Genomic DNA, 12,651 nt, shown 5'->3' with positions numbered 1-12,651 from the left:
GTTCCTCCCTCCCTTCCTGTCTTCCTCTTTCCCTGTCTCAGCTTCCTTCCTTCTTTTCTTTTTTTTGTTTCCTTCCTTCCTTCCTCTTTTTCTCTTTCTCTCTCCCTCCCTCCCCCTTTCTCTTTCTTTTGTCTTTCTTTCTTTCTTTCTTTCTTTTTCTCCTTCCTCTTTTTCTTTCTCTCTCCCTCCCTCCCCCTCTTTCTCTTTCCTTTCTTCTTTCTCTTTCCATCCTTCCTTCCTTCCTTCCTTCCCTCTCTCCCCCCACTTCCCCCTTCCTTTCTTTCCTTCCTTCCTTCCTTCCTTCCTTCCTTCCTTCCTTCCTTCCTCTTTTTCTCTTTCTCCCTCCCTCCTTCCCCCTCTTTCTTTTTCTTTCTTTCTTTCTTTCTTTCTTTCTTTCTTTCTTTCTTTCTTTCTTCTTTCTCCTCCCTTCTTTTTTCCACTTGTTAATTATGCCATAAGTAGTTAGTATTCTACAGAACACACTTTGGTGAAATTCTTTGTGTCACTTTTGTTTTATTAACTCTCAGTTTCCACAGAGAATCTCAGGGCGGGTAGGGTAACTTGCCTAATATTAAGTGAGTAGTAAGTGATGGATACAAGATTCTATTTCTTGACCTGGGTGGAGTTTACATGTGTGTTCGCTTTGGGGTAATTATTAGCAGAGGGGAGGGTATTAAAACAATTCTGCAGGATGACACTCATGCCGTGTATAGGGAATAAAAAATCACTGTAATTACAAAACATCAGCTCTTGCTAGTTCTTTTCTCTCCCTAGTCCTCCGGCTCTCCATTTTCTAGGAGGGGCGTCCAGGAGAAACCAAAGACGAGAAAGAAATTCCGACTCAAAGTCAAACTTATCCGGAGACTCAAATGTCCGTTTCTAGGGTTAAAAGGTTTTCTCCAATTGGTCCAAGGTGGTTACAAAAGCGATCAATTCTCTTCGCTGCCCAGGGTAAGAGGGGAAGGAAAAGACAAAGTTAAAAAAGTTACTCCCCAGCCTCGCTGTTTGCCCCTCCAGAATCCCATTGTCCACGTAGGGCTCTACCCAACATAGGAGGCGGGGCCAAGGCCTTGCTTTGACACCCTAGCGACGCAGCAAGCCTTTGTTGCGTCCTAGCAACGCACCACGGCCTCCCTGAGGCTGGCCTACCTTTCCTCAGTCCCGTTTTCTTGCTCTTGGCTCCGCGCACGCTCTCACTCGGTGGCCCTGAGCGCTTGGATTTTTGCATACTGGTGCAATCCAGCTCTTGGGGTTCCTGGGGTGGGAGCCACTCAGAGAGAGCCAGCACGGGGTGGGAAGGGACGGCGAGAAAGGAGGTGTTAGAAAAACGCAAATCGATATTTGGTAGTTTTTATTTTTAAGGTACATCCAAAGCTCTGAAGAGAGGGGCTTTGAGGGTAGGAAAGTCACTTTTGTACAGATTTCAAATGAAGAAAGAAAAGAGACCGGTCAAGGACTCAGCACCGAACCAAATGAATACCAACATATTGGACACCATCGTCCCTTCCTTGCGGGACCAGAGCAAGCCGGTGCTGCGTACTCTTCGTACTCTTCGGTCGCTGAGCCAGGAGGGTAAGTGAAGTGAGGCGAGGGCTCTGGGGGCTGAATCTTCACCTGCTTGGGGGCAGGCAGAAAACCTCCTTCCCCATCCCCTGAGTGGCCAGGTTATCTTGGCAACCAGCTAGTAATCACAGCAGGCTCCCATTGGATGCCCATAGAGTTCCTTTATTGATCGTGTTAATGAGGGAAAGGGGCCAGCTGAGGATTTTGATTAAAAGTGATAATGTGTTAGCCTGGGGACTAGCACAAAATAAGTGCTCATTAAATGTTAGCTAAAAACAACCACTCCAAATGGGTCCTTCTCAGACTTCATGCAACGACATGGCTACTTTTGTTGCCCCTGATATTTTGGGGTTGTGTTAAGAAAGTGAGATGGTCATAAAAGGAACTGGGTGTTTGCAAGAAGACCTGACAGCTTCTCATAGAAACTTACTAGGCTTGATCAAAAGCGTAGTTTCTTAGAAGAGTCACTCTAGAGTGACACCGAGATCTGTTTGTAAGCATTGGGAACCCTTGGGAAGAAAGGTGCTCCAGAAATGGAAACTATTATTACTATCAAGTCATTGTGACCTAGGGACGTTGCCTACACTTTAACCAAATGACTTAAGAAGACAAAATAAATAGGAGTAGATGCCTCGTTTCTTTCCCCTGCATCACTCTTACTTTTTCCTGTTAAAATAATTATAAAAGAAGCATTAAGTATAATGGTTTTATGGATTAAAAATATTTGCCTTATTTACAAATTTACATATAATTTATTCATTCAAGTAATTTTGAGAACCTACTGTGTTAGACACTAGAGAACTGACGATGAGCAAAAACCTTGGAATTTACATAGTCTAGTGGGGAAGAGATATACATTAACCAAATAATCACAGAAATAAATAATAATTTCAATTAGTAAGTGCTACCGAGGAGGAGGTGCATGGTACACTGGGAACTTTTACTGTGGTTGAGGATGGGAATGTGTGTCAAGATTTGTTGAAGAAAAGAAGACGTGAGCTGAGATGTGAAGAATGAGTTGCAGTTAAATAGGTGAAATGGATCAGTGGAATAGGGAGTGGAGGGGAGGTGACAGAGTTCTTGGCAGAGGGAATAACAAGAGCACATTGATGAGAGACAGCATGGTGTGACCGAGGAATTGAAAGAGAGTCAATACGGCTGCTCTGTAAGTGCAGAAGCCGGAGTGTTCTGAAGGAGACTGGACAGAAAGGGAGGAGTCGGGTGATCAGGGCTTTGTAAATCATATTAAGGATAGTGGCCTTGATTTTAAGCCTGTGGAAAGCCACTAAGTGTTCTAGCATGGAGATAAAGGAGGAGTTGAATGACATGATCACGTTTGTGTTCAAAAAGATTGTGTTCAATCTTTTTGAAAAGATTGCTCTGGTTGCAAAGTGGGGAATGAATTAGAGGGTCAAGAACACCTATAACAGTAACTTAAATGAGACTGAATGGTAGCTTGGTCTAAATTGGTAGCAGTAAAAATGGAGAGATGTAGACAGACTGAAAGGCTATTTAGAGATTGTGGTGGTGGGCTGGGCATGGAGGGTGAGAGAGAAAGGAAGTCGCAAGGATGAGTTCTGAGTTCCTGGCTTATATAACTGAATAGATGAAGGTGGCAGTCATTGAGATCGAATCCCTGGATACAAGGCAAGATTTAAGGGAAAGAAGATCCTGATTTTGAGCAAGTGAAGTGTCTCTGTGAGATATCCAAATAGGCAGTTGGATACACAGGTCAAGAACCTTAAAATGGGGAGGGTTTCTGGGATCTAAACAAACACGTGGAAGTCATCAGCATATTGGTGGTCATTAAAGTCCTGGGCACAGATGTAACGGCTGCAGCAGAATATGGAGTAAAAAATGAAGGCCTAGGGCTATATCTTTGGAAATCCCAACATTTAATGGCTGAGTTGAGGAAAATGAGAAGAAGTGGCTAGAGAGGTAGGAAGAAAATCCAGGAGAGAGGAGTGTCACAAAAGCCCATAAGAGAGGTGCTTAAAGGAGGAGAGAGTGGTCACCACTGTTAGATATGACTAAAGGGTCAGCGAGGTGAAAGCTAAACATATCTATTGAGTTTACTGATGAGATTTTTGGTGACCTCAGCAAGAGCTTTACTGGTTGAATGACAGAAACAGAAGTCATTATTAATGTTATCATTATTAAAGTCATTATTAAAATCACTATTAACTAATAAGTGACTACTTATTAATGTTCACAAATGATCCCTTGTAAAGGAGATGAGGATAAACTTCTAATCTCAGTAAAGCCCATAAATTAACTTTTCATCATTGTATGTATTAAGTCCTGTGGCTTTCATATGTTTCTCCAAAGTTTAGTATTATGTAGTTATAGTACTTAGAAGGTCCCGTCATCGTTTTGTGGATGTGACCGGGCAAAACTATTGAAGACCACATAGCTAGCAATCTGCAGAGGCAGGAAGTCTGCATGTCTTCAGTGCAACACACTGATCTTTCCACTGAACTATGCTCCTATGCTCTGGGAATATGTTTCTTTGTTCAAATCACTCTTGAATTTTTTGTTTTGTATGCCAGTATTTTAATTTTAAAAGATGTCTTATGGGGCACCTGGGTTGCTCAGTTGGCTAAGCGTCCGACTTTTGATTTTGGCTCAGGTCATGATCTCATGGTTCATGAGTTTGAGCCCACACTGGGCTCTGTGCTGGCAGCGGGGAGCCTACTTGGGATTCTCTGCCTCCCTCTCTCTCTGCCCCTCCCTACTCATGCTCTCTCTCAAAAATAAATAAACATTTTAAAAAATGTGTGTGTGTTGTTTTTAAAAAGAAGATGTCTAATAAAGTGAAGGGAGCTTATCTCTTATATTTGGTATTAGTATTTATTTCAAGCATATATTATTCTACAATTTACATAATGGACACTTCTTTCTAATAATCATATATAAAATGTAGCATTCTTGCTACCTGGCACTGTGTTTGAAAATATGGTTTGAATGCATAAAATGTTTAGAATTTGAAGTCAAATGATGGTTGAACTGAGTATAGAAGGTATGTCTGGGGATTATTTCTTTATAATAATGATTCTAGGTATTTCAATATTTGATTAAAATGAATAATAACTCCAGTTTTCTCTAAAACATAAAAGTAGCATATCTTTAATTCGCTTTTTAGACTGGATTAAAATTCTTTTTGTTTTACAATTCAGTGATATCCTCTCTGACTTTGGGATGTCAGAAAAAATCAAAGTTAAAAATCATTGTCTGTAAAATTTTCAAATCTATTCCAATTGAAATGCAGGAACCTACAACTTCCCAAAGGGAATGATGTGCATATTTTCTTTTTTCTTCAGTAAGAAACAGCAAATCTCTCAGGGTGCCTGGGTGGCTCAGTTGGTTAAGCGTCCAACTTCAGCTCAGGTCATGATCTTGCAGTTCATAGGTTCGAGCCCCACATCAGTTCTGTGCTGACAGCTCAGAGCTTGGAACTTGCTTTGGATCCTGTGTCTTCCTCTCTCTCTGCTCCTCCCCTGCTTTTGCTCTGTCTCTCTCAAAAATAAACATTAAAAAAATAGCAAATCTCAGTTTAGAATAATAAACCCTGCTTTTATATAATTTTGCCCATTAGATTCTATAGAATAAAACAACATGGCAGTCTTGAATATATCATTCAAATGAAGAAAGATGATCCTCAAATTTCCAGCTAGGCTCAGTCAAGTCTTTTCATTAGGGTTTGGTTGCAAGCTATATAGTTTCTCCTGGCTCTAATTAAATCATTTCCACTTGGTATAGATTGTTTTCCTGAAATTTGAGCTGCATATTGTGAGCCTGGGTAAAAGACTTAACAGTTTTGACTTCATGGTTTTGAAAGGTCTCCATGTAAATCTGGATATGGAGATTCTGTATTATTAGCAAATTAATGACATTTTTGTTCATGATGAAAAATTTAATTCAGTATATAATTGGTATTGGTTGAAAGACCTTCTTAGTTCTTAGCAGCCAGAAGTAGAATTCTTTTGTCTATGGTGGTGGAGAGGAATGGGGAATACAGTAGGATGGACCAGAGTAGAGGAAAGACTTGGTTATAATAAACTGTGTATCTGTGATTTAGAGTGAAGGGTAGGATCTTTTCACCTGGCTCACTGTAGCATGTAGCCCTAGTTTCCTTGGTGGGTGAGTGAATTTCCACCACCCAACTTGTTCCCAGATACCCATGAGAATCATTCACTGCTACTTCTCATTGCTCAAACTACTCCTCCCATGGCATAGTAATAAAAATATTTATAACCGTGACATGCTGTAATTAAAAGTACAATTTCCCTGCTTTAGGTAGTAGTTTAAACCATTAGAAATAAAAGTTATACCAATAAATCAAGCAATTTCCAAAGTGGGGAAAGAACGTCTTTTGCCACCAACTGCATCCATATCCCAAAGTGGCAACCTGGTAAATGTCACTGTTCTTGATTTTTTCTTTTTTAAAGTAGGCTCCACACTGGAAGCCCAAGGTGAGGCTTGAACTCATGACCCTGAGATCAAGACCTGAGCTGAGATCAAGAGTCGAATGCTTAACTGACTGAGCCACCTAAGCACCCTGTTATTGATCTTTTATTCTGAAAACTAAAACATAACACTCTGGATTTGCACAGAATTCATTGGAAAGTATCTTTAATACACATAATTAGGTTTGGAGTGGAGATGTCAACACAGACTTAATTTTCAGTACTTCTAAATATTAGTTATACCTAGAGTATCCCTTCATATCATGTATTTAACCCTAGTTATTGGCAACTACTTATTTTTCTACCACAGTTCCTTTTTGGAAAACAGCTCAGAACAAGAAAAACATAGAAGACCCCTCTCTGATCATTCAAAACAGATAGTAAGAAGTCTATGCACTGATTCAAATTAAGCCCCTTCGGTCCCTACCCAAAGGTCTGTTGTCAAGAATTATTATTTTAGGGCCGCCTGGGTGGCTCACTTGGTTAAGTGACCAACTCTTGATCTCAGCTCAGGTCATGATCTCACAGTTTGTGAGATCAAGCCCTGTGTTGGGCTCTGCACTGACAGTGTGGAGCCTGCTTGGGATTCTCTCTCTCTGCCTCTCTCTCTTTCAAAATAAATAAACTTTAAAAATATTACTTTAGATATAATATTAGTATATTTGTTGAAAGCAAAAACAAAGCAGATCAGAAGCAGTAAATTAGGATCAGGTCTGCAGAGCACTAGCAGTAGAGAGACGTGACAGCTGGTAGTCTAACAGTAACAAATGAGAATGAAAAGCAAGTCAAGATTTAAGCAAAAATATGGTGATCATTTTGCAATATATACAAATATAAAATCATTATGTTGTATACCTGACACTATTATTATGTGCCAAACTGAATCTCAATTTAAAAAGAATATATTGTTTTATGGGTTTAGTAATAATGTTATATGGGCTAAGGCATTTAAAGAATATCAAAGACTACTACATGCTACTCAAGGTTGATAGTACACAAAGATTCAGTGCACAAAGCAACTTAGGTCTCTGCTGTCATGGAGTTATCATCTGGGCAGAGTTGTGGAGAAAGATGATACACACACACACACACACACACACAATCTCTATAAAGACCACTCCCCCACCGCCCCCAACAAAGAATTAAGCAATAAAAGAAGTACAGAGACACCTAATGCCCAGACAGCAGCCTTTTATGCCTTAATGGTGCTTGGCTTTACTTTTGTGTTAAAGAATGTCATAAGAATGAAGGTTTAGGGGTGTCTGGGTGGCTCAGTTGGTTGGGCAACCCACTCTTGGTTTCAGGTCAGTCTGTGACTGGTTGTGGGATTGAGCCCTGTGTCAGGCTACATGCTGAATGTGGAGCCTGCTTGGGATTCTCTCTCTCTCTCTCTCTCTCTCTCTCTCTCTCTCTCTCTCTCCCCCTCCACTGCCCATCATCTGCCCCTCCCCCACTCACATGTGTGCTCTCTCTCAAAATAAATAAACATTTAAAATAAAATATGGGGCCTGGGTGGCTCAGTTGATTGAGTGTCTGACTTTGGCTCAGGTCATGATCTCATAGTTTGGTTCCAGAGTTTAAGTGCCATGTTAGACTCTGTGCTGACAGCTCAGAGCCTGGAGCCTGCTTTGGATTCTGTGTCTCCCCCTCTCTCTGCCCCTCCCCTGCTCATGCTCTGTCTCTCTCTCTCTCTCTCTCTCTCTCAAAAATATATAAACATTAAATAAAATAAAATAAAAAAGAATAAAGTTTTATGTTTCAGAGGGCACAGAGTAGACACTCAATAAATACTTTTTGAATTGGTCATTAAGAAAAAAGGGGTAGGGTTAAATAGGTGATAGAGATTAAGGAGCTCAGTTGTAATGAGCATCAGGTGTTGTATGGAAGTGTTGAGTCACTAAATTATACAACAGAGACTAATATTACACTTTATGTTAACTAACTAGAATCTAAAGAACTAAAAAAAAAAAAGACTAGATTATACTTGATTAACTCTATTTATAGGATAAAAGGAACTCTGTCCCACTTCTATAAAGAATAAAAGGAAATGTGCGACAGAGTTCTCTTTATCCTAGAAAGACTGTATTTAAAAATTTATTGTTATTGTTATTTTTAAGCACATTTTTGGAATGTAAAATGGTAAGCTTTAGTTACTAGGAAAATTAACTTTTGGGAATGAACTTATTTTCTTAATTCTAAATTAATTAGGAATTACTATTGTTTGATTCTGCAGTTCACATTTACTTTTTTATTTATTAGCACTAGATACTATCACATGAGTGCTTACATCAATTATTTTTTATTTCCTTTGAATTTCAGAAGTCTCTGCTATCTGGGGGAATGTGTCAGAATTTGTGCAACAACAGCTATCCCTACAAAAGGCAAGATTTATACTTTAAGTTTAATGCAAGAGTCCAAAGGATCTTTCTTCCTTGGTCTTGTATAATTTTGCTGGGAGCAAGATAACAGATTTTAGAGCTATTCAATTTGACTTTCAGTCCTGTGATTTTATGATGCTCACACTATGACTTACAGATAGTAGATTTAACAAACATGGATTTTATTCTTAGGTAATGAATTTGTAAAAGTTCTCTCTAGTGATACCAAGCAGATCACTGACCAGTCTGGATGTATATAGAGGAACTAGATGAATTCTGTTGATCTGTGACCTGATAGTTTCTGGCATTGCTATAGAAGGATGTAATGCTTCCTGCCATGCCTCTTTGCAGGGAATGGGTTTTAAGTGAAATACAAGAAGACAATCTGGGATTGAACTCATCTTGCCAAAAATGAGAAACTTTGCCCAGACTTCAGTTTGGATGCCATGGAACTGGACAGAGATTTGGGGAGTTGGGAGGGAGCTGGGAAATTGTGAAATTTTTATATCCTACTCACAGGTCCCATTATGACAACCCATGGGCTGAATTCGTCCTTCAAACTTATCTTGTTTGGTCTGATAATTTGAAGTAGTCATCACCAACCTAAAATTTGGAGAGTTTATATAAAGTTTTGGACTTGTTTCTCTTTTCTTGAAAAATCAGCAGATTTAACAACACCAGTTTTCCATTCCTGCATGATGACACTTGGCTGGAGCCAACAATGAGCTCTTCCCTTTGGATGGGGTTTGTACTTTCTAGCCACTGCACTCTCTGGCTGGCTACCTTCATTCCCTTGCGTTCTTTCGTGGGTGGTGCCTGTAGGCATTTGAGTTTGTAACCCTTGAGGTGTGATATTTCCAGGGAGACAGAGGCCTAGTTTGAGAGCCAAAAGCATTGGCTTCTACCCCTCAGCCAAGATCACTACACTGCAGCAGATGCCTTGGATGCTGGATTGTCTGGTTTTAAGTGAGAGACAAAACCTAAAAGAAGGAATGAGAAAGCAGAGATTCTTACAGCTTTTTAAATTCCTTCTTTCTAATGGTAAATGATTAAAATTCAGAATTTCCCACGATTTAGGATAAGAGGAATCTTAAATATAGATTAAAAGTAGCAATGGCATCCATACAAGTTATCTTAGTCCTCACAGCCTTTGAATGGTAATCGAGATGCAGGATCTGATGTCAGAAGCATTGTAGATCAATATATTACATTTTATACTTACATGAGAACTTAGAATCATGACATACTATAGCTGGAAGAGAGTTTAGAAATCATTGAATATTTAAGGCTTAATTGTTTTCATGGGTTTTTTTGAATAGCGGTACTAAGGGTTATTTTTCCTTACCTCTTCAGTGATTTCTGATTGTTGCTCTTTTTTTCCCCCTTCCTTTTTCTTTCAGGGTGTTCAGATTCCAGGGCTTGGAACTTTTACTTTCACGAGACAAAAAATTGACGTGGGAAACAACAAGTTTATTCTGATTCAGAGACCCATATTTATCATGGCAGAGAAGTTAGTACGGATCCATGAACTCAAACAAAACAAAACATACATTCCTGGTAAATCTTTTCAATATTTAAGACATTCTCAGAAAGTTACTGGCCTGGGAATGAAAATGGAAGGGCAAAGTTTGTTCAGTTGCTGCTTTATCAGTTTGTGATTTCAGCTCACTTTTCACCTGGTACCTTTGGAAGAGGGAAGGGCCAAGGTGGGAAATGATAGACAGTCTTCCTGCAGGACATTTTAAACCTCAGTAGCTTAAGAGGCAGGCATGGGAAGACTTGATGTGATATCAAGGCACATTTACATGCCACATTACAGAGTTATACAGCCTTTGTTCATTTTTTTAGACCCTCAGAAATTAAAAGTGGTTATAGAGAAAAAGTTAATTAGGGACTGTAATTAGAATTACAGTCCATATTAGCTATTAAAAAGATCACTAACTGTGTTCTATCATATATAATGTACATTATTAAAACTTAGAAGTGAGGCTAATGATTCCATAAAGACTTAATGAATACCTTATATACCTCTCACACCCTAAAATCTTCCTCCCTTGTTTTCTCCCTTCCTCCTTCCCCTTCCCTTCCTTCTGCCTCCCTTCCTTTCTTCCCTCTTTCCACAAATATTTACTGAGAGCCAACTATGTGTTAGGCCTTGTTCCAGGCACTTGAGATATAGTGATAAGCTAAAGGGACATGGTGCCTGACAGAGGATGCTTACTTACCTTCCAGCTTTGGTGTGTAGACTTGGTGACACCTCCCCTGGTTACTTAGAGGCCTTTGGGGACGTCCTTCCTGATTTCTGGGCTGTATTCATTTTAACCTTCCTTATCATCCCCTCTTGCATTGCACTCCTACGTGGATAGAAGCAGTCCACCCCAAATGTCAGCAGGTGAAAAGGCTAAAACTGGCCTTTATGGTAACTTCCCTGAAAGTTAATTTTCAGCGTAACTTACCACCAAAAAATGAAATATTGGGAAACCAAATACCAACAAGTTATACTTAGAATTCATTATGCATATGATCTTTATGGTAGATTTGATGGACTTTTCAGCCATCTTTACCTAGAATTTTATGACAGAAGGCATAGAATACCCCAATTCATCAAAAACCTACCAATTAAAGTGAAAATAAAGCCAACTTGTTTTTTTTTAACAAAAACATCTTGGATCTCATAGTATAGTCCAAAAAAAGTAGCTTAGATCTATAATTAATTTTTTTACAAGGCTGAAGAAATTTCAGAATTAAATATATATGATTGAATTAATTCACAAGAACAATTCTGTCTCTAGTTTAGCTTTGGGGTTATGGGTCTTCATCATTAATTAAGTAGGTAATTAATTAAACATTATACATTGGTTCTTAAAGATTATCAAGACATGGTCCTTGCTTTGAAGAGCTCAAAATTTAGCATGGGAGATAAATATATAAGCAAATATTGCAACCTGATTAAATGCTGTGAAAGCAGCATTGGTCAGAACTAGATTGAATGTAGGGGAGCCCAGAGGAGAGCATGCTTAACTTTGCTCAGGGAGGCTTAGGAAGATGACATATACCAGGAGGTCTTAAAGAATGATAGGGCTTTGCTGGCATAGAAGCTGTGGGAGATATTTCAGGAACAATGAGAATAATTCAAGAATAAGAATAAGGTATTTCTCTGTGGCCAAGGCATATGATTGTGGAGGCAATTGGAGGGAATTAAGACAAAAGTGGTTGGAAGCAACTAAGTTGTAAGGGGCTATAGGCAGTATGATAAGGACTTTGGGATTCATCCTATAGGCAGTGGGGAGCCATTGAAAGTTTTTGAGCAAGGAACTGTATGTACTAGTCCAGTTTTTAATTTAGGAGGATAGTTCTTTTAATTATAGCAGTTTGATGAAATATGGTAGGAGCCTGATTGCAGTGGCAATCAGGAGGAAGATGAAGGAATCTATTTGTGAGATATTTCCTATGGAGAACTGATGGGATTTGGCTGCCAGTTGAGACTGGTGGGTAGCAAGAAGAAGGAAGGTACATAGCATGACTCCGATTTATTGGAAAATAGATGTACGTTTTTGTCATTAACACCTTAGGGAAGCAAGGGGGAAGGCAGGTTGGGGTGGTAGATAAAGTAATGAGTTAGCCTTTGGACATGTTAAATTTGAAATTCCTGTAGGGATACGTAGGTGGAGGTAGTTCCAGAGCTCAGGTGAGGGATGGAGACTAGAGGTCAGGATTTGGAAAAATTTACCTAGGAGAAGATATAAAGTAAGAGAAGGAGACAGACAAGGACAAAGTCTTGTTTTAAAACAACAACAACAGAAAACAGCACAACAAAACACCATCTTATCAGAAGTAGATGAGGAAGGAAATCAGCAAAGGAGACCAAAAAAGAGGAAATTGGAGAACCAAGAGTGGTGCCATGGATACAAGAGCATAGAGAGGGCATGGTCAATGGAGGTTACAGAGAGGTCATGAGATTAAGATTTGCAATGTATCCATTGGCTTGTCCATTATGAGATGATAGTGTCCCTACTGAAGTAAGTGGGCTAGAAGACAGATTGAAGAGAGACATTGGATAAATGGGAGGGAACAATCCATAGGCAGGCAATATAGCATTTTCTTTTAAGAACTTCATTAAAAAAATGGAGGGAGGTGGTATAGAATCACCATCAAATTGTACAGAAGACCATGGCTGATATAGGGAAGCTTGTGTTTTGCAGATATTAATCTTCATCATCCAGCACCATTGGGCACTTGGAAAG

At 39.3% G+C, this 12,651-nt stretch overlaps 1 protein-coding gene across 1 annotated transcript in view; it reads left to right on the top strand.

Annotated features, from left to right (window-relative positions):
* The first annotated feature begins 1,150 nt into the window (after nucleotides 1-1,150).
* CCDC81 (coiled-coil domain containing 81) overlaps nucleotides 1,151-12,651 on the top strand; it is a 37,842-nt gene continuing 26,341 nt past the window's right edge. The window contains exons 1-3 of the mRNA XM_007078993.2: nucleotides 1,151-1,572; nucleotides 8,349-8,410; nucleotides 9,808-9,964. Coding sequence (XP_007079055.1) covers nucleotides 1,428-1,572; nucleotides 8,349-8,410; nucleotides 9,808-9,964 — 364 coding nt within the window. The 5' untranslated portion in view covers nucleotides 1,151-1,427. The remainder of the gene's footprint in view (nucleotides 1,573-8,348; nucleotides 8,411-9,807; nucleotides 9,965-12,651) is intronic.

This window comes from Panthera tigris, chromosome D1 (genome assembly GCF_018350195.1).
Source record: "Panthera tigris isolate Pti1 chromosome D1, P.tigris_Pti1_mat1.1, whole genome shotgun sequence".
In the NCBI taxonomy this organism is placed as follows: Eukaryota; Metazoa; Chordata; class Mammalia; order Carnivora; family Felidae; genus Panthera; species Panthera tigris.
The sequence above is the reverse complement of the archived record's forward strand: the minus strand, read 5'-3'. Positions and strand labels throughout refer to the sequence as shown.